This window comes from Populus trichocarpa, chromosome 1 (assembly GCF_000002775.5).
Source record: "Populus trichocarpa isolate Nisqually-1 chromosome 1, P.trichocarpa_v4.1, whole genome shotgun sequence".
In the NCBI taxonomy this organism is placed as follows: Eukaryota; Viridiplantae; Streptophyta; class Magnoliopsida; order Malpighiales; family Salicaceae; genus Populus; species Populus trichocarpa.
Window position 1 is genome coordinate 13,120,482 of NC_037285.2, and position 22,595 is coordinate 13,143,076.

The 22,595-nt window shown below is 32.5% G+C and overlaps 2 protein-coding genes across 5 annotated transcripts; both read left to right on the plus strand.

Moving 5' to 3' along the window:
- The first annotated feature begins 7,568 nt into the window (after positions 1–7,568).
- On the plus strand, positions 7,569–14,684 carry LOC18094602 (E3 ubiquitin ligase PQT3-like). 4 transcript variants are annotated; one of them, XM_006368938.3, is made up of 15 exons: positions 7,570–8,557; positions 9,001–9,097; positions 9,422–9,503; positions 9,612–9,778; positions 9,863–9,939; positions 10,172–10,228; positions 10,331–10,487; positions 10,590–10,738; positions 10,987–11,151; positions 11,244–11,549; positions 11,715–11,756; positions 11,991–12,234; positions 12,324–12,443; positions 12,610–12,679; positions 13,677–14,684. In XM_006368938.3, exons 1-15 carry the CDS (start codon positions 8,392–8,394, stop codon positions 14,337–14,339), a joined length of 2,562 nt encoding a protein of 853 aa, XP_006369000.3. In that variant the 5' UTR covers positions 7,570–8,391; the 3' UTR covers positions 14,340–14,684. The 4 variants fall into 4 exon arrangements, with proteins under 4 accessions (XP_052310159.1, XP_006369000.3, XP_052310167.1 ...); XM_052454199.1 differs by lacking the exon at positions 9,001–9,097 and having other exon boundaries at positions 7,569–8,557; positions 9,422–9,477; XM_052454207.1 differs by lacking the exon at positions 12,610–12,679.
- A 5,481-nt stretch (positions 14,685–20,165) lies between these two features.
- On the plus strand, positions 20,166–22,473 carry LOC18094603 (60S ribosomal protein L15). The gene is made up of 4 exons (XM_006368939.3): positions 20,166–20,333; positions 20,699–20,865; positions 21,683–21,880; positions 22,022–22,473. Exons 1-4 carry the CDS (start codon positions 20,330–20,332, stop codon positions 22,265–22,267), a joined length of 615 nt encoding a protein of 204 aa, XP_006369001.1. The 5' UTR covers positions 20,166–20,329; the 3' UTR covers positions 22,268–22,473.
- The last annotated feature ends 122 nt before the right edge of the window (positions 22,474–22,595 follow it).

Sequence of the window (22,595 nt, forward strand, 5' to 3'; positions counted from 1 at the left end):
TTTGACTTGTCATTACTCATATTTTATGACAAGACATATAAAGTGATACTTCAAATAGTTATTAATAATGAAACAAATATAATATATATATTGTGATGACCTTTTAATTTATTTACAATCAAAGTCATTTCTTATATTTTAAACTTAGCTCTTATTATAATATGCTTAAAGTTTTCTCATCTCCATTATCATGAGATAATAGAGATGATTATTTGTATGAGAAGGCTAATAATCTCTTATCTTTCGGACATACTTTTTATAGCTTTCAATAAATGTGCACAAATATTTATGTATATATGTTTTATAACTTATGTAATCAAGCATAAATAGTATTTATAAAATATTCATAAACATCATTAAAAAAATAAAATCAAGTATATGTACATCAGCTGGGGAGAGCAAAAAACTCGAAAACCTGATTAAACCGAGAAAACCGAAAAACAATTAACCGAAAAAACCGAATCGAGAAAAAAAAAACTTAACCGATTAGAAAACCCAAAAGAATTTCCGGTTCGGTTCGGTTTTGGTTTTAAATGCCTAAAATCGATTGAACCGGAATGAACCGAACCGGTTCAACCACGTAACTAACTATAAAAAAAATAGTATAAATAGTTAATAACTTAAACCCTAAAGCAACACACACTCGCAGCCACCCCACTTTCTCTTTGACGCCCCTCACCTCTTATTTTTCAGATCTGTTTTTCTAAAAACACTAATTTGAGCCCTTATTTGGATCCAACTCGCTCACTATGGACATATTTGTTTTCCTTGCCATCTTGATTAATCTCTAGTTTTTATTTTTCTTGATATTTTGTGGGTTTTGCTTTTTTTATTATGTTGTAATTTGCGACTTTGGTTGTAAACTAGAACAAGTTCTTGAAGAACAAAAACGAGATTTGATTCTCAGTTTTACCGGTTTTTGAACAACAAAAACCAAACCGAACCGAAACCAGTCGATTTGAACCGGTTTTAGTTTTAAATTTAAAAAAATAATATTTTTGGTTTGGTTAATTTTTTCAAGTGAAAACAGAGCCGAGCCGAAAATGATCACTCCTAACATCAACATCTACACAAACTCAATAAATTAATATGTTTATTGAAAACATCCTCTTCTAGAATCTTTATAAATAGATTTGCAACCATTTTTTGTGTAGATATGTAATTTATGTTTACTTCTTTATGTGAAATCATGTCTTTGACAAAGTTATACTTGATATCTACATGGTTAGCTTTTCTTCTGTTATACTTGGAGTCTTTCATATATGCTATTGCATTTTAACTATAATAATTCACTAGCACTAGGTTAATAGAACTATCATACACTTATAAATAAACTAGAAAATGTTTCAACCAAATAGCCTTTTGCATTATAGCTGAAAATGCCACAAATTCAGCTTCTGTTATGGAAAAAGGCACAAGCTAGAAAATGTTCTTACTATTCCATGATATAACACTATTATTTAATAAGAAAACATATGTAGATGTAGACTTTAGTTTATATAAATCTCCTCCCCATTTAACATCAATATAACATTTCAAATGCAAAACTTTTTGTGCCTTTTAAATACCACAATATTCTATTTATTGCTTTCCAATATGCTTGCACTGGGATATTTGCTTACCAAAATAACAACATAATATACATCAGGTCTTATACATATCATAACGTATATCAAACTTTTAATTGCATTAGCATTAATAACTTTGCTTATTTACTCATTTTTTTATGGAGACTCAGGACATAGATATTTACTCAAGGCTTCACTCTATGAAATATGAGTATTTGTGTGTTTGTAACTTTTGATTTCATGAGTGTTTTAAAGAATTCAGTCTTTTAAAATTCTTGAAATAAACAACCACATTTTTCATTTATATAGGTGATTTCTTATTAAGAGTTTTGTTATACTCTATTTTGTAAGTAAACATATAAGAATAATTAAGATCATAACTCATTTTTATCACATTATAACCAACACCATTTTTCATCATATAAATAGATGGAAAATTATTATTTTTAAGTACTATTAAGAGTGTTATATAACTTAGTTTTCTCTTTAAACCTAGATATTGGGATCTCAGTAAACTAGGTAGGTTTCTATCATGATACTCTTTCATCTCTAAAGGATTTAAGATCATTTTCCTTGAAGAATGATATATAAACTTTATCGTTAAATATTTAGTTAATAAACACATAATATATTGTTTTTTTACCTTACATATTAAATGATATAATTTCATTTGAGAGTGAATGTTTAAAAATATTATATCTACAATGTATATGCTAGACCTACCATTATACATGATATTTTATATCTTTTCAATTGTTGATTGATTATCATAATGGACACAAATTATTGTCATTGGTTTTAGCCAACATGGAAAATCCTCTAAAAAATCTTAGTGTTACTTAGCTTCCTTTCCACCTTTATTAAAATCAATAAACTCTAATTTCATCATAGATCTAACACACATAAAATCAATAAACTCTAATTTCATCATAGATCTAACACACAACTACTTCTGTAAGAATGAAGATATTTAGTGGATTTTATATCCATAGTGTTGGATATCACATTCACATCACTACAACCTTTTAATATCGTCAGATATCCAATATAGTGTAACCTATAGTTCAAGGTATATATTATATATTGTGTTTCAATTATTCATACCTCGATTATTGGTAAATCTACTAAGTTTGCTAACAAGTATGCAACATCTGGTCATATATAATTTATAACATAAATCAAATTTTTATTCAAAAATATTCTAATTGGTGTATTCTCTCACATTTATTTTGGACAAATATACACTTATATATATATATATATATATATATATATATATATATATATATATATTGGTGTTTTAGCAGTGTTATTATTACCTTTAGACAATTTATCAAGAATTTTTTTAAAGTAATTACATTAAGACAATACTAATTCATTAGATATTATTAAAATTTTTATTTGTAGTATAACATTTGTAATACCCAAGTCTTTCAGTCAAATTTATTAGTTAACATATTTTTGGTAAACTTGATCATGTATTTAATGTTGTCGCCTAAAATTAATATATCATCAATATAGAGATATTTAATGAAATAATCGTTATTTGTGTTTTCACACACACACACATATATATATTAACCTCATTAATTTTAAACTTATTTGATGACATAACATTGTCAAACTTCTTATTCTATGTTTAGGATCTTGTTTCAAGTCATATAAAGACTTGACAAGCTTATAAACTTTTTTTCTTTTAATTTAACAATAAACCTCTCGGGTTATTCCATTTAGACCTCTTCATCAAGGTTACCATTTAATAAAGTTATTCTTTGTTAATAGTTGTGATGAATATTAATATCCATTTGAAAGTTATTCTTGACATAGGTAAGTAAGTATCAAAATAGTCCTCACCTGCTAATATTTTACTTTTAGATGGAAAATCTACTACCTTTCATGCTTGACTTTACATTATTTACTCAATTTTACTATTAATTATCTCCTTTTAATAAAAAAAAGTTTCATGGTAAAACAATGCCTCAAAATAATTTTGAGTTTTATTTTTAAAAAAATAATTTAGAAAATCATAATCAAACATTTTTTTATGTTTTTATCCTCTTGATCCTTTTCATCTCAATTCCATCATCTTTTATTTGATGATGACCTCTTGAGCTTGCTTTATTTATCATTTTAAGTGAACAAATTTATTGTGTTTTGTAAAAATGAAACACCTATTTAAAGAATATAAATTGCTTGATTTATTATTATATTGGGATGAATATCCTCAATATTAACTTGTTTATAAGCAATTGATATATACTACTATTATAAGCATATCCAATGAATACATAATCCATAGTATTAGATCATAGCTTTACCTTTTATGATTAGGTATCACCGCTTTAACAAGCTACCCCTATATTTTGAGGTATTTATAGGAAGATCTTTTTCCTTTTCATAACTTATATGGTGTCTTTTTCAATTTGTTATGAGATACATTGTTAAGAATATAATTGACAGCTAAATTGCCTCATTTAGTAAATTTTAAGGTGCTTTTAAATTTATCACCATAATATTCATCATTCTTTTTAGATTTAGATTTTTATGTTCAATAATGTCATTTTGTTGAGGTGAATAATGTATCATTGTATGGTTGATATTATCATTTCGAGAACAAAATCCATAAAAATGCCTCATATTCTCCATTTATATCACTTCTTGTCATCTTTATCTTTCTGTTAAGTTAATTTTCAACTTTATTCTTGTAGTGTTTAAGTATTTTAAAAGCCTTATCTTTGCTTCTTCGCAAATAAATTTAACAATATCTTGTGCAGTAATCTATTAAAGTAATATGATATATTTTCTCATCTCTAGTATAAATTTTAAATCACTAATAAATTAAACCTAAAGGTTATATTTATAATTTTTTTAAACCTTAAGGTTCACTATGTTTTTTAATTGTTTGAAAAGAAATCTTTATAAATTTTGATTTTACGCAAATTTATAATTTTTCTAGAAAAATCATAATTAATAATAAATGAAGATTAATAATATTTGTATAAAATTATAATTCACATGCCCCAACTTATCATGTTATATATCACAAGACTTCACCAAGTAAGAAGAAGAGATAATTTTATTATTATTATTCTCATCATTTGTTATAATGGTTATTATATTCATTTTAAAGAGGTCATCATATAGATACTTTTTTTTTCAACATATCAATTTTTAAGAATACAAATAAATTTATCACTCTTAAATACCATTTTGAACTTATTATTCTCATCATTTGTTATAATGGTTATTATATTCATTTTAAAGAGGTCATTATATAGATACTCTTTTTTCAATCAACATATCAATTTTTAAGAATACAAATAAATTTATCACTCTCAAATACCATTTTGAACTTATTTTTATATAACAATGAGAGACATTAAGTTCTTTCTAATGTTGGCAACATGCAACACATTGTTGAGGATGAGAAACATCTCAGGAGCCACGTTTAATATGAACTTTCCAATACCTTATACTTTTGAGATTTAAGAGTTTCTCATGTATTTTTTCATCACCCACCTTTTAAAAAGTCGAGAGCATCCTCCTCACGTAAAAAAAAACGTCTTATAGCTCTAGTGTCTATCCATCATTGTTGAGGATTACTCACAAGATATATCTCTGAGACAATTGCATACATGTTTATTATCACACGTATCTAAAAAGGTCTTCCATTTCAACAATATTAGCATGTGCAACCTTTTTTTCTTAGGACTTTCTTACTTGGTTATAGATAAAGCATTTGCCATTAATTATTTTTAGCAATACCTTTGCTTTTTATAACAAGCATTTCGATTGTTTTTCTTATAAGGCTTCGTCACTTGTTCAACCATGTTTTTCATGGTGGCTATCGAGAAGGAGTTTACTTTTTTTTTCAACAACTTGTTATCTTCTTCTATCATCAACCTTAAAATGAGATCTTCAACTCCCATCTTCTTTCTCTTATGTTTAGGGTAGTTCTTAAAGTTTTTTTAAGCTGGTGATACCTTCTCAATAATATTAGTTACTTAGAAAGATTCATTCAGAATTATTCACGCATTATGAATATCTTGCAGGATGAATTAAAAACTTGAACTTGACTCGTCATTATTATTGAATCAACCATTTCAAAATTAAGAAATTTGTTGACTATGATTTTTTTTTAAATTATCATCTTTATCCTTATATTTCCAATCCAATGATTTCGATATCGTCCTAGAACTATCAATAGATTTATACAAATCATATGATATGTTTTCAAAACTATTAAAGATATAGTTCTTACACTTGAAATCACTAAACTTTCATATGTTAATAGCTATTACTATAGTGACATCGGATGTTTTTATGATAAATTTGTTATATCTTTTATTAAGAATTTTTTCCAAGTTTAAGGTGATAAGATAGAAGAGCATCTTTTATTTTCACCTTTTAAAGTTCACACCATTTAACTTCCTATGTTTCTCGCCATGCATCATATAAGATGATTCTCAATATCAAAATAATGTTCTAAGATGTTTGGCCAAGCACCACAAATATGATAGTGGAATCCTTCCTATCAAAGCAATGCTTGTCAAAGCAATTTTTAATATTACAAAGTAATATTTCTAAACAAGAAACCAAGTAGGTTGATTGATTGTTCTTGCATTAACTAATAAAAATATATTTTTTTCTTTTCATTCCTCTTCATGTGAGAAAACAACACGCCCACAAACTTTTAGTTATTTAGTTAAAACAAAATAATAAAACTCATCTTGTTTAGATTTATGATTACATGTAACCAATAAATGATTTAAAATCATATAGGGACATATGCAACAAGTGCTTTTTTGTCCAATCAAATAATTTTAAATTATATAATTAATAAGCAATAAAAGTAGTGTATGGATGTGTGTGTAATTAACAAAATCCACTTGAATTAAATTTTTCATAAATTACTAATTAAATTATATTTTCAAAATAATTAAACTTTGAAACTTATCTTAAGATCATTTAATTTAAATTAAATTAAAAAAGTTTAATTTATTTTCTTAAAGATAAATAAAACTAAGTTTATTTAAATAAAAGTTTATCGATATATTAGATCAAATAAAAAATCATGAACTACAAAGAATAAAATAGATATGCATACAAAGAAACATAAAAAAAAAACTAGCATACCAATAAAATGATATTAAAGAATTAATATATGAACATATTAAAATCACACTTATTTTTTGAAGCATGAATTAAGTGTACTCTTTGTCCTTAAGATAAATTTTGCTTGTCAATTGATGTAAATGGTAGATATAAATTGTCTTTTAAGACTTAAGATTTAACAATCGTATTATTTAGTGTTGATGAACTTCAACACTAAACCTAATTAAATTTAAAAAGAACTAAATCTCTTTCTTTCTATAAGAAAACTAGAGTAACCATATCTTTTTATTGATTTAATATTAAATAAATAAAGAAAAACCTCTATACAGGCTTTTAAAGAGAAGAAGAATTTATATTTTTTTGAAGCGGGATAAATGTTATATATAGGCATGGAAAGAGGAAAGAAACAATTTTTTATTAACGTGAGACAGTTTTAAGATTGAATTTTAGTTTTTTGTAAACTCTATGGAGGTTTTTTTTTATATTAATTTCTCATTTAATTATAATTAATTTTAGACATTTTAATTTTCTATTTGAAAATATTTTTCAACAAAATTTTAACAAAAAAATAATTGAATATTATTTTTAAACTATGTTTGTTTTTGTGGTGCGAAAAGGCTCTTAATTAACTAAACTTAAATGCTTCCAATAATCATGTATAAAAGTTAAATTTTCAATTCTATTTTTATCCATATTAATATTATTATTATTAAAAAAAAAGAGAAAAACAATAAAACCAGAGAATAGAATGGTGCTAGATGGTCCCACCCGGGACGTTATCCAGAAGGCTGAGACCAGCAGACAACGCGTCAATCGACAGCACGAATAAGCAGCGAACCCTAAAGGAATAATAAACCAACCCGTGCAGCGCAAGCAAAGCCAAAACACGTTATCTCTATCACCTCCCTCTTTATATACTCGCCCGCAGCCTAATATTTCTCTCTCAACTGAAAATCCCTAAACAATCCTCATAATCGAGTTTTGTCTATCTCTGTTCGACAAACCCTAACCCTAACGCTCTATCCTTTCTCGCTCCATCACAACATGAGCTTTCTCGAAGAATTCCTCTAAATCTCTCGATTTCAGGGTTTTCGCATTGAAGCTTTAATCAATCACCTTCTATGATAATCATCGCTGGACCGAGATTGTTTTCAAGTTCGTATTTTTTCTCGGTGATTGAGGATTTGACGACTTTTGGCTAATCGGATCGGGTTATGAAGATTTGAATCGGTTGATTTATCAGATTCAATCATTTCCCAATCAAGATCGAAGAATTTTGGGGGTTATTTTGCTTTTTCTGCGATCTTTCAATTACCATTAACAAGTTCCGAACTTGTTCGATTGAGTTAGACTACCACCTGAGGTTTCTTGTTTCAAGGCTTTGATTGGTGTGATTGCACTCGAAGATAGGAACTTTCTGCAATTGGTTCGATTTTGAAGGGTTTCTTCGAAAAGAGGCGCGCCAAGCAATAGACAACGAACAGAAGTTCTTCATTAGTTGGTTTGGTTGATTCTACTTGAGGAAGATAGAAAACAAGAGAGTTCAATTTTTATTTTTATTTTTGTATTGTTATCTTTTTTGAGTTGAATAGCAGGCCCTTGTTTTTTGAGAGGCCTTTGATTTCCCCACCCCTCTTCCTAGTGCTGTTGTTCTGATATCTGATAATATTTTTTTTATTAAATTACTGGAAAGAAAAAGAAAAAGGCAATGGCTGTGTATTACAAATTTAAGAGTGCTAGAGATTATGATTCAATCTCAATGGACGGTCCATTTATTTCCGTTGGTACCTTGAAAGAAAAAGTTTTTGAATCAAAGCATTTGGGAAGGGGTACTGACTTCGACCTTGTTGTCACTAATGCCCAAACCAATGAAGGTTGGTTTTATTTCTTTTTTAGTTGAACTTTATAATTTGGGGCTGATAACTTAGGTTGTCTTTCAATTAAATCCAACTTAATAGTAATACAACTCTTAATTCTGGGCTTTTTGCTTCTGGATTCCTCAATTCACTGATGCACATTATGGAAGGAGGGTAGTTTGTTTTGACACCTGGTTTGCATACTGATGCACATCATGGAGAAGGCTAGTTTGTGCCCAATGTTTTCAATTTCTTGTGAATGAGGGTAGTGGAAAAAATCAAACAAATTTCAGACTGAATTGTTCATATTAGGGGTTTTGTTGTTAGACTAACCTATTATCACTAGGAAGGATTGGTTCCACCAACTGGGATTGCATTTCAATGAACTATAAGTTTGGTTTCATAATTAATCATTCTTGCAGGGTTTTATAGCCTTGTTGATCTCTTGTTTGCAATTTCAGAGTATCTTGATGAAGCAATGTTAATTCCCAAAAATACCTCTGTATTAATACGCCGGGTTCCAGGAAGGCCTCGCATGACCATTGTTACAGAGCAAGAGTACTATCTCAAACCTTCAAATTCTTAATCGCTTGATTGAGTTGATTTAATTTATGTGAAGTGTTTTGAAAGATGGAGCGTGAAATGTTGTTTTCTGGAGCTGTCATAATTTATATCAGCCCAAACATTTGCAGAGTTCTCGTGCTTCAATAATCATTGGGTCATGTTTGAAGTTTGCAGTATCCTCTAGTAGGTTACTGTCATTGACTTAGTGATGTGGATAGATCCTACATTGAAATGTCCACAAATAGGTTTTCATTTTTTAGCTTCTTGTTAAACAAGTTTTCAGGGCTGGGTTGAGTTTGTCCGTGTTATATTTTGCAGGCCAAAGTTGGAAACTAAAGTGGAGGACACCCTTCCAGAGAAGGGTAGTTTTACAGGTGCTGATTCATCTGCCATGAATTTTGTAAGCATGGATACTGCCATCATTTCCTTTGATTGATCTGGTAATTTAGCAATATAATTTGTGTGAATTTGTAGTGTTTGTTAATATGTTTACTATTTGATATTGTAGACTGAAGACAACGAATGGGATGAGTTTGGAAATGATTTATATTCCATTCCTGATGTACTGCCTGTTCAGTCTAATAATCCACCTCCTGATGTGGTCCCTACAAACAAGGCTGACGAGGATGACAGAATTAAGGCACTAATTGATACTCCAGCTTTGGACTGGCAGCGGTGAGATGATCTTCAATTGTGTTACATTGAAATGTGTCAGTTGTGATTGCGTTCTATTTGTTTAATTTCCATTTGGATTTGCAGTCAAGGTGCTGATGGCTTTGGTGCTGGTAGAGGTTTTGGAAGGGGATTTGCTGGAAGAATGGGTGGGCGTGGTTTTGGTGATTTTCTTATTCCTTCTCTTGCGATTATTGTGTTGCTTTTTTTCGGTGTGTTTGCTTATCTATAAATTTCTCCTTCCCTTTGTGATTGTGCGAGCTCATTCTTGTTGGTTTCGTGCTAATTTTAGCATTCCTAATGATATCTATTTTGCTAGTTTATGCCCTTGCATGTTAACTTTTAACATTTTCCCATCACCCTGAAGTAAATGATTTTCTTGTTGAGGTTGATTAGGCTTGCAGCGGAAAACACCTCCACAAGGCTATGTATGCCACAGATGCAAGCTTCCTGGTATGTAAATGTTCATTTTTGAATGAAAACAAAGAAAATGCCTTGTCTGGTTGGAGAGCATTATGCAAACCTGTGCTTAATGTGTGTGCTTCCTTTGTTCAGGGCATTTTATTCAGCACTGCTCTACAAATGGTGACCCTAATTACGATATTAAAAGAGTAAGGCCTCCAACTGGTATTCCAAAGTCAATGCTGATGGCGACCCCAGATGGCTCATATGCTTTACCTAGTGGCGCAGTTGCTGTTTTGAAGCCAAATGAGTAAGCTGATATCCGTTTTATGTCCCAGCAGTTCTTCTCCATATGGTCAAAGATTAGAGTTGTCATCTTTCAAATTCATTATGAATGTTTAAATTTAAACAGGGCTGCTTTTGAGAAAGCAATTGAAGGCTTACCTTCCACACGGCCTGTTGGTGATCTTCCACCTGAACTTCACTGCCCACTTTGTAAGGAAGTTATGAAGGATGCAGTCTTAACAAGCAAATGCTGTTTCACAAGCTTCTGCGACAAGTGTAAGCATTGATTTTTTTTCCTGTACCACCTTGTATTGGAATTTCATTTGGCACTTTCCACGTGAATTGTTCTACTGCAAAATTAAATTTTCTGACTCAGTGATTTGGCATACTTTTCCACCATCTTCTACCTTGTTAGTTTTAGGCATGTCAACTTTGCCTGTTAGCTCATTTCAACATCATGGGATATCCTTATCCTCAGTATTTAGAGTATTCTTACATGAACTTGCCTCTTCTGTTTAATACAGGTATAAGAGATTACATCATTGAACAGTCAAAGTGTGTATGTGGGGTATTAAATGTCCTTGCAGATGATCTTCTTCCTAACAAGACTCTTAGGGATACGATCAATCATATCTTGGAGTCTGGTAACAGTAGTGCTGAAAATGCAGGAAGTACCTTTCCAGTTCTAGGTTTGTGTGTTTTTTTGTTTTGTTTTAGTTACATTAATTTTCTGCTCTCGATTATATGTATGATTAATGTCATTCTTGCCTTCTAAGTTTAGATATGGAGTCTGCACGCTGTCCACCGCCAAAGGTTCCATCACCCACACGGTCTGTTGCATCCAAGGGAGAACAACATAAGCTGTCTCCTGGTAATGCAGAATCCCCAAATTTAAACAAGGAAATAACAGAAGAGGAGAAGCCTGTTATTGCTTCTCAGCAAGTCCCTGAGAAAGTGAGGACTGCCAAAGCTGCAGATGTATCTGAGGCTACCCACGAGTCGATGAGTGTGAAGGAGCCAGCATCACAAGGAAGTGCTCCACTGCCTGAGGAAGAAGTGCAGCAGAAGCTGGTTCCTATTGAGGCTGGTAATGATCAATCTTTATATATATATATATATATATATATATATATATTGTTATTGTTATTGTTATTGTTATTGTTGGGGCGTGATGGAATCTTCTGCATTCTCTTAATTTCACCCAGAAAAGGTACACAAGTAGTTTAACTGACTGTGATTTTTTCCTTGTCAGGGAAGAAAAAGAAAAGGAAGAAAGTTTGCATGCCTCCAAATGGTATATTTGTTGCTTTTCTTTAGTTTTTGGGAGGTTCTGTAAATCTGGTTTCATACATGACATGACTGATTAATTTTTTTTTTTTATGGAATAGGGACATTTTCATTGTTTTAGAGTTCATCATAAATTTTTCATTGTTTTAGAGTTCGTAAATTTTGTGTTTGTGTGTTTGTTTCAATTCGTATTTAGTTATTGGTGTTAATACTTATGATTCTCTATTTGAATGCTTCATAGATTCGTGGAGAGCTTCTCAGGATCTTGCAGCTGAGAGCTATGTGATGCCCATGGGTCCCTCTGCTTTTAATCCGTATTGGAGTGGCATGCAACCTGGAATGGAAGGATACATGCCTCCTTATCCAGGTCCAATGCCATATATGGGTTATGGATTAAGTCCCTTGGACATTCCATTTGGGGGTGTTATGCCTCCAGATCCTTTTGGAGCCCAGGGTTATATGATGCCTATTGTTCCACCTCAGAGGTACGCAGTCCTGTGTTTTGGTATTTTCTCCTTGTTATCTCTGTGAGCTGATGTAATTTATTTGGAACGTTTTTCTCCAACTGCTGTAGGGATCTTGCTGGATTTGGAATGAATATGAATCTTGGACCTCCTCTAATGAGCAGGGAGGAATTTGAGGCCCGCAAAGCTGATGTCAGGAGACGTCATGAAAATGAGAGACGAGCTGAGAGGTACCCCCACAACCAAGACCTTGTATAGCTGCAATTCTAATTAAAATTGACATATTTTGAGTTTGATGATTATGTGACTCAACCTGCTCCATTTTCCTCTGGTTCATTAAATCTGCTGGCTTCTTGATGCCTTGTAGTTTCTGATTGAATAATATCTCTTCCGTAGGGTGTTTTCCAGAGATCGGGCATTGGGTAGGGAAGTGAGCAGCAGTGGTGATGTTTCTTCAATGAAATCTGTATGTCTTTTTTATTGCTTGGATTTCTCTTCTGTTATCAATTTCTGCACTGCAGCAGGTACCCTCCATGGTGTTGATGAGCACGAGTTGGCAAGAAAACTCTTGTCTTTTCAATGCGAGAAAGGATAATTGGTGGTTATTATTTTTATTATTTCACCGGGCTTCCTGAATCCTTAACTTATTTTTCGTACTTAAAAAAAAATCTCCATTTTCCAATGAACAACGTATAGGAAGAGAATAAAATTCCCAACACCAAATCCAACCTAGTTTCTGGATTTTCAGTAGTTTTTTTTTTCTTCTTCTCTGAGCAGCATGCTCATGGTTCCTCGTGGACTTTTATCAGATCAGTTTCCATTCCCTCTTCCACCTCATTCCTACTTGTTATTTTTCTCTGTCATTCATTCTGGATTTGCTGGCACCACGTCCTAGAGAAGAGCAATTCACTCGTTCCAATAAGGGTGATTCTGCTTCTAGTTTTTCGTTTTTGATGTTTTTGATCTAATGCTTGTGGGTTATTTTTGGTGGAACGATATAATTCTTTACCCCCGAATATGGTGCTTGGAGTAGTTGAGTAAATATTTTCCTTGGCATCAAGCAGACACTCGTTCGTGGTTCTTTTAGTAGTTAAAAAGAGAGCACTAAAAACCTCGAATGTGGCGTTGGAAGAAATAAGAGTAACATTGAATTCATGGCCTTTTTCAGGAGTTTCTATGCTATAAACTTGTTTTTTATTTGCTGGGGATGGAATAATGATTAATAAAACCAAGGATCTTGAGAATCTGAAAAAAAAAAAGGTTTTAAATTTTTTAAAAAGCCATGGCCCCAAATATGTTATAAATAATGAAAATGAAGAATAATGTACTTCATTTGATCATTACAAGAACAACATACCACGTAGTAAAGTTTAGCGCGTTTTGATTTTCTGATATCTTTAGAAAAGTAGAGGAAAGAAAAAAAATTCAAGATTATAATAGCTGTTCCATGTTTGTTGGTGCAGAAGTCAATACCACAATCCAGCGGCGATCCCCACCATCATCACCGTCGCCGGTCTGAGAGATCATCACCAGAACGGTCAGCACGAGAGCTTGACCCTTTACCACCGCGCCCGTCTAAAAGAAAGTCCGACCACCACCATGAACACAGCGACAGAGATGCTGATGATTTTGAATGCCACAAGCGTGACCGCAGTGACCGTGATCACCGCCACCACCCCCGCAATCGCTCAGAATCCTCTTCCAAAGCTGTCTCTGAGACAACCACTAAGCCAGCTTCAACAACAGCAACAGACCGCAATCATAAAGTAAGTGTGTTCTCTCGCATTAGCTTTCCAGCAGAAGAAGAACCCGCCAGTAAGAAGCGCAAGGTTTCTTCCTCTAGTGAAGCAGCACCAGCGGGTGGTGGCGGCGGCCCTGCATCTTCTGCACATCACAAGTCATCATCTCCAGTTAATAATGGCTACTATGATGACTATAAGTCATCTTCTGTGAAGGCTAGAACGAGCAGTAGCAGTGCTGCTGCAGCTGCCATGGACTACGAGTCCAGTGATGATGACAGGCACTTTAAGAGGAAGCCCTCTAGGTGTGAGCCATCACCACCACCTCCAGTAGAGTGGGAGGAGGTTAAGCATTCAAGAAGGGAAAAGGACCGGAGGCATAGATAGAGAAAGGAAGATTGTCTTTTTGGTTTATACGAAAGCTGGTCTTTTTGTTGAAGGAAAATGAAAGCCAGTGGAGCAGCTGTCTTCCTGTTATTGGAGCAAGGTGGAGTTGTATTAGTTGTTTGTGGCCAAGTGGATTCTCTCTTGAGAAAGGTGGAAATTATGTGGAAGATTGTACATGGAATAAAATGCTTCAAAAATCAAAATGGGAGGGACAACTGTGCAATTCGAGAGAAGGCGATGATTCTATCTATGGCATGCGAGTTTGTAACAAATGACCCGATATTTTGAGTTTTGTACTCCCATTTTAAGCTTATATAATAAATTCAAAACTAATTTCCTCCCAAATTCATCTTTTTTATTTTATTTTTGCAGTCTTTTTTTTTTATGGCTTTAGTTCTTATCGATCTTTTCAGCTCATTTCGTTTAGCTTGATGCTATTTTTTGGTTTTTATCTTTTGTTCTTAGAAAGTACACTACCCGCTTGAAATAAAAGAAAAAAAACTAAGAAAATATAATTGAAATAGAAAAAAAAAAGAAAACACTACCTTTTAGTTGGTTTTTTTTTTCTCGTCTTGTACTTCACAAACAATGCAGCCACATGAAATTTATTGATTGGTTTAAAACTATTAAACAACTTGTATCTAAAAAAACCTTTTAAATAACAGAGCATTTTATGGTAGGAACAAAACTAGAATATACAAGTATAGCATGGTGCATCAGGAGTCAAGCTGTTTAAATTTCAAAGTTTCACTTGTCATGGAGAAGCATATGGAAAATAGGGCGCAAACCAAAGAAACTTTGAGAGACATATATGATACTTACTCATTGCTCATAATAAGTAGGGAATGGCGGTGCTTATAATAAGCAGGGAATGGCGGTGAAGGGCACTCACATATGACAATTGGTATGATTGATTAGAAGATGTTTAAAATTAGGCAAAACTAGGGATCTTCAAGCTTCTTCAGAACTGAACATAGTGGTTCAGTTTTGGTCAATCTTGTTTACGGAATTAGCAACTCCAAGTCACCTTACCATATATGAGTCCTGGTTTAGACTTAGGATTGGTCCCATTACCCTTCAGCATAAACCACGAGACATAATCTATGAACCCCTTTGCCCAGATCTTTATGAGCCACACTTTTTATAAGAATATACCATGTCTAGACAAAATTTCTCTTATTAAGTTTGAGCACAACCGTGGCCTATTATCTAATGGTATTTAAGGCTGACTCAACCTTTTCACAATTGGAGCATCACCTTAATATTTTGGATGTGCATGCTCGAACCTAATATCATTACCACCTCAAATAGTTTGGATCAGGGAGCTCCTGCCTTAACCCAACTACCTGAGTCTATTTTTACCTGCCACTCTTTTGTATTGATTACATTTAACATTTAATGCTAACATGATTTTTATAACATAACTAGGCTCACCAAATAGTGTTAAGGTATGCTCATCACTAAAATCTGACTTATCTAACCATCTAATTTTATAATTAATAGTTTAATCACTCGCCATCAAACATTATTATCTTATAGAATTGCTTCTAAAAGAAGTTACATAGTCTATTTTCATATTTTTCCTTTACTTCATACAAGTTGGTATAATTCATAGATATATAAACACACATGAATCACTATGTAAAAGACTAGATTCATTCACACACACACGTATTTTTTTTCTCACGTCTCATAAGAGGATCCCTAAACTACACTTGAGACTTGTTTTGCAGGATTTCTTAGACTACTAACCAAGCTTTTTTTCCATAATCTTCAAAGCCCAACAATCACTTGTGGAAAAGCCTAAAGTTTATTGATTGATTTAGACTTTGTTAGTAGCACCGTCTGTGAAGAATTGAACAAAAGCTAGTTCATTCCCTTCTCTTTCTACATATTTCCAAGTTCTTTCAATGGTTGACAACCCAAAAGCATTAAGACATATAAGAGTCACTGACCTTTATGCTACAGGTGCTCTATCATTTTTTTTAAAATCTACAACAACTTTCCCGACAAATTAGAGTACTCACCAAGGATCTTCTAGCCACACTAAAGTAACTCGAGGCTCTGGCTCTTTCTTAGTTGATGGTGTAATCATTGGCTTCACCACCAAGTGTATATAAGCAACTTCAATTCTTAAAAAAGGCAGATTAAAATGATACGCAAAAGAGTAAATGCAAGCACAATTGCTCCTAAAATCCACCCGAAAGTCATTCTTGCCATTATAAAAGGGTGTTCTGAAAATGAATACTCCAAGCATGATCTCTAAAAGTTCAAAGTCAAACCAATAATTAGTCGTAGCCACTAAAAGAACCATCATCATCACTCATCTCAGAGCTTTCTTCAGGTAGTCTTAAACCAGGAATACCTTAAAAGAGAAGTAAGATATGTGGTTATATGAACCTCTAAGGTATAGAGGTACGACCCTTATTACATGAAGGGTTCTTTATTTTCTAAAAAGATGTTGGACACTCATCTTTCTATAGACTTCATCCTTGCAAAGTTGAATTTGGACAACAATAGTAAGCTCACAAAACCCGAAAGAGCATATGTAAAATATATGCAACAACCTAGAGCTTTTAATACAAGATAATAATGTTATGTTTCAAGATCTTTTTTGCCATGTTTTTACCCGAACTTAAGTTATCACTTGATCTATATACATCATAACAATAAAAGAAAAGGACTTCTTTTATAACGATAAAAGAATGTTTTATTACAAAGTCAAGTCTTTTGGGATTAAAAAAGCTAGGACCATACACTACAGGATGGTAAACAACATCTTTAAAGGCTAATTGAACAAGAATATAGAAGCCTATGTAGATGAAACGCTACGTGCCCAATCATAATGACACATAAAGATGTGAAATGACATGACACTTAATCATATAGCCTATATAGGAGGAGCCTAGACATGATACTAAGTCTTTTACTCACCCCAACCATAGATTTAGGTAGATTAACAAGCTTGAGCCCAACTACCAGATATAGGTATATGTTAATGCCTAGGGGATACCATGTCCCAGTGAACAAACCACGAGGTAGAACCTATGAACCCACTTCTCCAAGGTTTAATGGGCCACAAATCTTATATGGATCTGTCATGCCCGAACATGATTTTCTTATTGGGTCCGAGCACAACTGTGGCCCAATGCTTAGTGAGACTCAATGCTAATTTATCTTTGGAGTGGTCTATTTATGCTAATTTTCCTTGTATTGTAAGTTATAGAAGATTATGTTATATAAGGTTGCTAGCATGAATTAATCATTCATATTTTAGTTCAAAAAGAGAGAGAATAATATGGCACACAAAATCTACGTGGTTTGACCTTTAGATAGGCCTATTCCACTAGTGTTATTGGGATTGAGCTCCACTACTTGGAAAAAAAATACAAAACACCTCTACCATGAATCCCTTATGACATCCAAGTATCTAATATCCATCTGAATCCTTAGATGCTTGTGACATATTCCACAATGCTTTTGATCAAAGGCTTTAGAAAGTCATTCTCAATCCATCTAAGAACATCAACTATTACTACTTGTCCAAATATCTATTGTACTATGATTAATATGATATGTTAAAACTCCAACCATTGCCACTGTTTTTTATGAATTAAAAAACCAAAAAACCATTTGTGACTTACCAAAATTGAGAAGCAATAAAATTTCAATAATTCCCTCTTTTCTTTCTAATAATAAGATAGGAAAAAAAAACATTTCTATTTCCCGAGTCAATTTATCTTTGTTCTCATAACAAGTACATGAGAAAGACTAGTGGAAGCTGTAAAACTCCTGAACTTGTTTGCAAAACCACTGCCACACTTCTTAGATCTACATTTTTTATATTGAGATAATAACCTAAGCTCAGGTCCATTGCCACATTTCTTTTGTTATTATCTTCTTATTCTTTATTTCTTTTTGCTAATAGACATGCTCTAAAACTTTCATGTCCATGCCTTTACTTTGTTATTTATGCTTGATTTGAACTGCATTGAGGTTTCCTAGAGATCCTTAAACTCTTTGTACGCCTTGTTAGTTGAAATGAAAACCATCATCAAATGTCAAATCAAGCGTACAAGGAAGCTATATACACAATCAATGAATTCTTCATATTTATGTTATCCCATAATGTACTGCAAAGAACAATTTAATCATGTCAAGATCATATACAAGGTTTTTTTTAAATACTTTGGGAATAAATCAAAGGTTCCATATATCTAATATATCTACCCCCAAAAATAAGGCAACATATGATTTAAAAAAAAAAATTAATGATAAGGGAGAAAAAGAGAGAAGAATACTTGTAGTGAACTTGTAGGCAAATTAACATAGGGAGTAGATGAAATGGTTAATAAATAGCAAGAAACTATGTACTATAATGATTTCTAAATTCATAAATGATTAGGAGCTGTTCAAAAAAAAATAAAAACTACAACTTACTTTTGAAATACAATATTTTTCTATCTTGAAAATAGAAAAATTAATTTTTCAAATTTATATTGAGTTTGTAAAATATATTTTAAAGGTTGTTTATGGTTTTCTAATACAAAATTCTCATTATTTTTCAAATGAAGAAAAAATATAAATAATACAATTTTTATATATAAAAACTAAAATATTAAATTTATTATGGTTCAATTTTTTATAAAAAATAGTTGTAATCTTGATGTATTTTTTATTTTTTTTATAGAAAAAAATAATTTTTATTATTAATAAATGATCTATTCTAGATTTTTTTGCCACATTTTAGCCGAGATGTTTTAGTTTCATTCCGTTTATTTAATTCCTTGAATAATTTTTTTTTGTTTTTTTTTAATTTATGTTTTTTTTTCTAATTTTATCTCATGACCCATGCTAATGGTTTAACAGGCTAACTTAGTTGACTTAAGTTTATTTTATTTATTTTTTAATTGATAATGTTTTTAGTTTTGTCATTTAACATTTAATTGATTATGAATTAGGCTTTGTCATTTGTTTTGGTTTATTTTACATGAAGTTATTTTAGTCTCATGACCTGAGTTACGAGTTTCGCAAGTTAACCCAGATAGACTTAGGTCATTTTATTGTGTTTGTTTTTTAGATTGATTTTTTTTTCCAATTTTATCATTCAATAATGAGTTTATTGAAAGTTGAACTTTATAATTTTTATCTTGATTTGCTTTATGTGAGGTTATCATGGTTTCATGACCAGGGTTGTGGATTCAGAAGATTAATCCAGGTCAACCTAATATGTTGTCGTCTCAATATTTAAAAAAAGATGTCGTCTTAATTTTTTTTTATCAAACTATGTTTTTACCAGTTGTTCAGGTTGTCTTTGAACCTGTTGAGTCTATCAGGTCACATTGAGTCAACTCTTACTTAGTTTATTTTTTTTCTACTGGAAAATGTTAGTTATGCATAAATATTTCTTTTATGCTAAATAAGTTGATCCTACCCGCAACATAGCGCGAACCAATGATTTAGTAGTTATTACATATAAAGGTTTAAACTTTAAAATTATATTTAGATATTTGAAATTTGAATTGTATAATTCCAAATTAATTTATCTTTGAATTTAAATTGAAATTATATATATATAAACAATACAATACTTAAACGGTATGACAAAATATTCCAAAACCAAAATATATCTTTCTAATTTAAAAAATAAAACATTAACCGGAACAGAATTATACCTTGTTTAGGGAATGGCAATGAAAAACAAAAATCTTGCAACTTTTGGAGGTCCGCCATCATCCTTCTTGGGCGTGGCCCATATTCTCATTGCCCAAGCACCTAACGAAAATTAAAAAGAACGACACCGGTCCATAAAAGCAACACTCCTATAAGATGCCACAACTATCAAAGAAATGAACGGCCAAGATTACGGTTCTCCAGTTTTTTGTACTAGGGTTTTATTTTCTCCACTCACCCAAGCCCTCTCTATATTTATCGTCTTTGTAATCTAAAAACCCTAGTCACCAGCCAGGCACCGCTGCTGCTCTGATCCAATGGGTATTTTTATCTCTCTCTAAACTAACATCCCTTCTCTTTACTCATTCATACTTCAAACCGCTCTTTTGTTTCTTATATTTTGTTATGCTAACTTTACTTTATAGGTATTACCATAAAACAGATTTTAGAAATTTCTTTCTTGTTTGTCACTTTATAATGTTTTTCTCTATGTAGTTGTGTTACCATTATTGCATTTTTCTACTTGGTTCCAACAAGGATTTTACATACATTTCTTGCAAATTCATTTTCACAGAAAATAAAGAGCTTAAGTTTTTGTTATATTGAAAAAGTTTCAATCTAGTGATTTTTAAAGCTTGCTGTCAATAGTTTTAAGGATTTTTATTTTGTGGGTTTGATAAAAATAGGGGCTTACAAGTACGTGTCTGAGCTATGGAGGAAGAAGCAATCAGATGTGATGAGGTTCTTGCAAAGGGTTAGGTGCTGGGAGTACCGCCAGCATCCTTCTATTGTTCGTGTCACGCACCCCACTCGCCCTGACAAGGCTCGCCGCTTGGGCTATAAGGCCAAGCAGGTAACACTTTGATTACCATGCTTAGTATGGGTCATGTGTTTCTGAGATCTCAGTTAGATCATTGACTGCTATTTCAATATTTTGGCTTTTTTATGGGTTTTGAGCTTCAGTTACATTTGAACTCTATGAGTGTTCTTTTTGGTTAGATTTTGTTAACTGATTGAGTTTAAAGCCCTTTAATTTTTTTGTTTGTGGAGTACTCTTTGAATCCTTTCATCTGAATTGTGTAGTGTAATAAAGTATTTTTATGTTTGGTAGTTTTACGTTTTGTTTTGTGTTTGAAGTTACTGGCTTTTGTGTTTTATGATGGATATGGAACTAAGTTTAGAGGTATGTTTGTTTTGGATGATGACGTGTGTAGTTGTGTGCCGCTATGTTTAGATACGTAATCAGCTGGTGCTCATGTTATTGTTGTCATTGCTTAACAATGCGGTTTCTCATTTGCATTGTGCGATTATTGCTGGTTAGGTTGCGTCTTGATGTGTATTCATTCTTCCAAAGGAGGGTGCTTACTTACAATGAAGGAATGCTTCCTGAAACCAGCAATATCAAAATAACTTGTTTTGTTCAAATTTTCAGCTTTTCTTAAAGAACACTAAATATTTGTGATTTGATAGTTAGGTGATGTTTATAACATTGATGTTTATAAAAATGGAGACCAGTAATGCTGTTGTTAAATCAACTGGTTAATGTTGCCATTCTTACTCTTGTTCCTTCACCTCATCTTAACTTCTTGTTTTTGAAGTGTGCTTGGCTGCACAAACAATTGTCAATTGTTTTGTATGTCTGCCTGGTTACTGAAAATAGTTTTTTTCAGGGCTACGTGGTTTATCGTATCCGTGTCAGGCGGGGTGGTAGGAAGAGGCCCGTTCCCAAGGGTATTGTATATGGTAAGCCAACAAACCAGGGTGTTACTCAACTGAAGTTTCAACGAAGCAAGAGGTCTGTGGCAGAGGAGCGTGCTGGCCGGAAATTGGGGGGCCTCAGGGTTCTTAATTCATACTGGATTAACGAGGTTAGGCAGCCAAGTTTGAATGTGCATCTGTCTCATTTCACTTATCACTTTTGTTGCATGTCTTAGCCTGGTTACCCAAGAATCCTACTTTAGCACTCTTATCCATTTACTTGCATTAGTAATGCATTTTCTTCAACACAGGATTCTACTTACAAGTACTTTGAGGTAATCTTGGTTGATGTTGCCCACAATGCCATCCGCAATGACCCAAGAATCAACTGGCTCTGCAATCCTGTACACAAGCACAGGGAGCTTCGTGGCCTTACCTCCGCTGGGAAGAAATACAGGGGTCTACGTGGCAGGGGACACCTGCACCACAAAGCTCGACCTTCACGCAGGGCAAACTGGAAGAGAAACAACACACTCTCCCTTCGTCGTTACCGTTGAGTTCAGTGATGTGCGTGGTTTTATTTTGTCTTGTTGGATATTTTTGGAGGACATTTTTGTAACTGAGTTCAAAATTTTGGAAAACTTTGGAACGTGTTTTTCTATTTGGAGCGTTGCATCACAAGTTGCAATTGTCTAACTGGCATGGAAACTTTGTTTTATACTTTGAATGCTTCTGCTCGACCCTTTTTTTAATTTTATTTTTTAAACCTTAAGCGTAGCTATATCATCTTATTTTGCGTTATCTTCTGCCCAAGATGCTCCACATTTTCTAGACAGTCAATAGTGTTGATGATTTCCCCGGTTTAAAATTCTCTTTTTTTTTCGT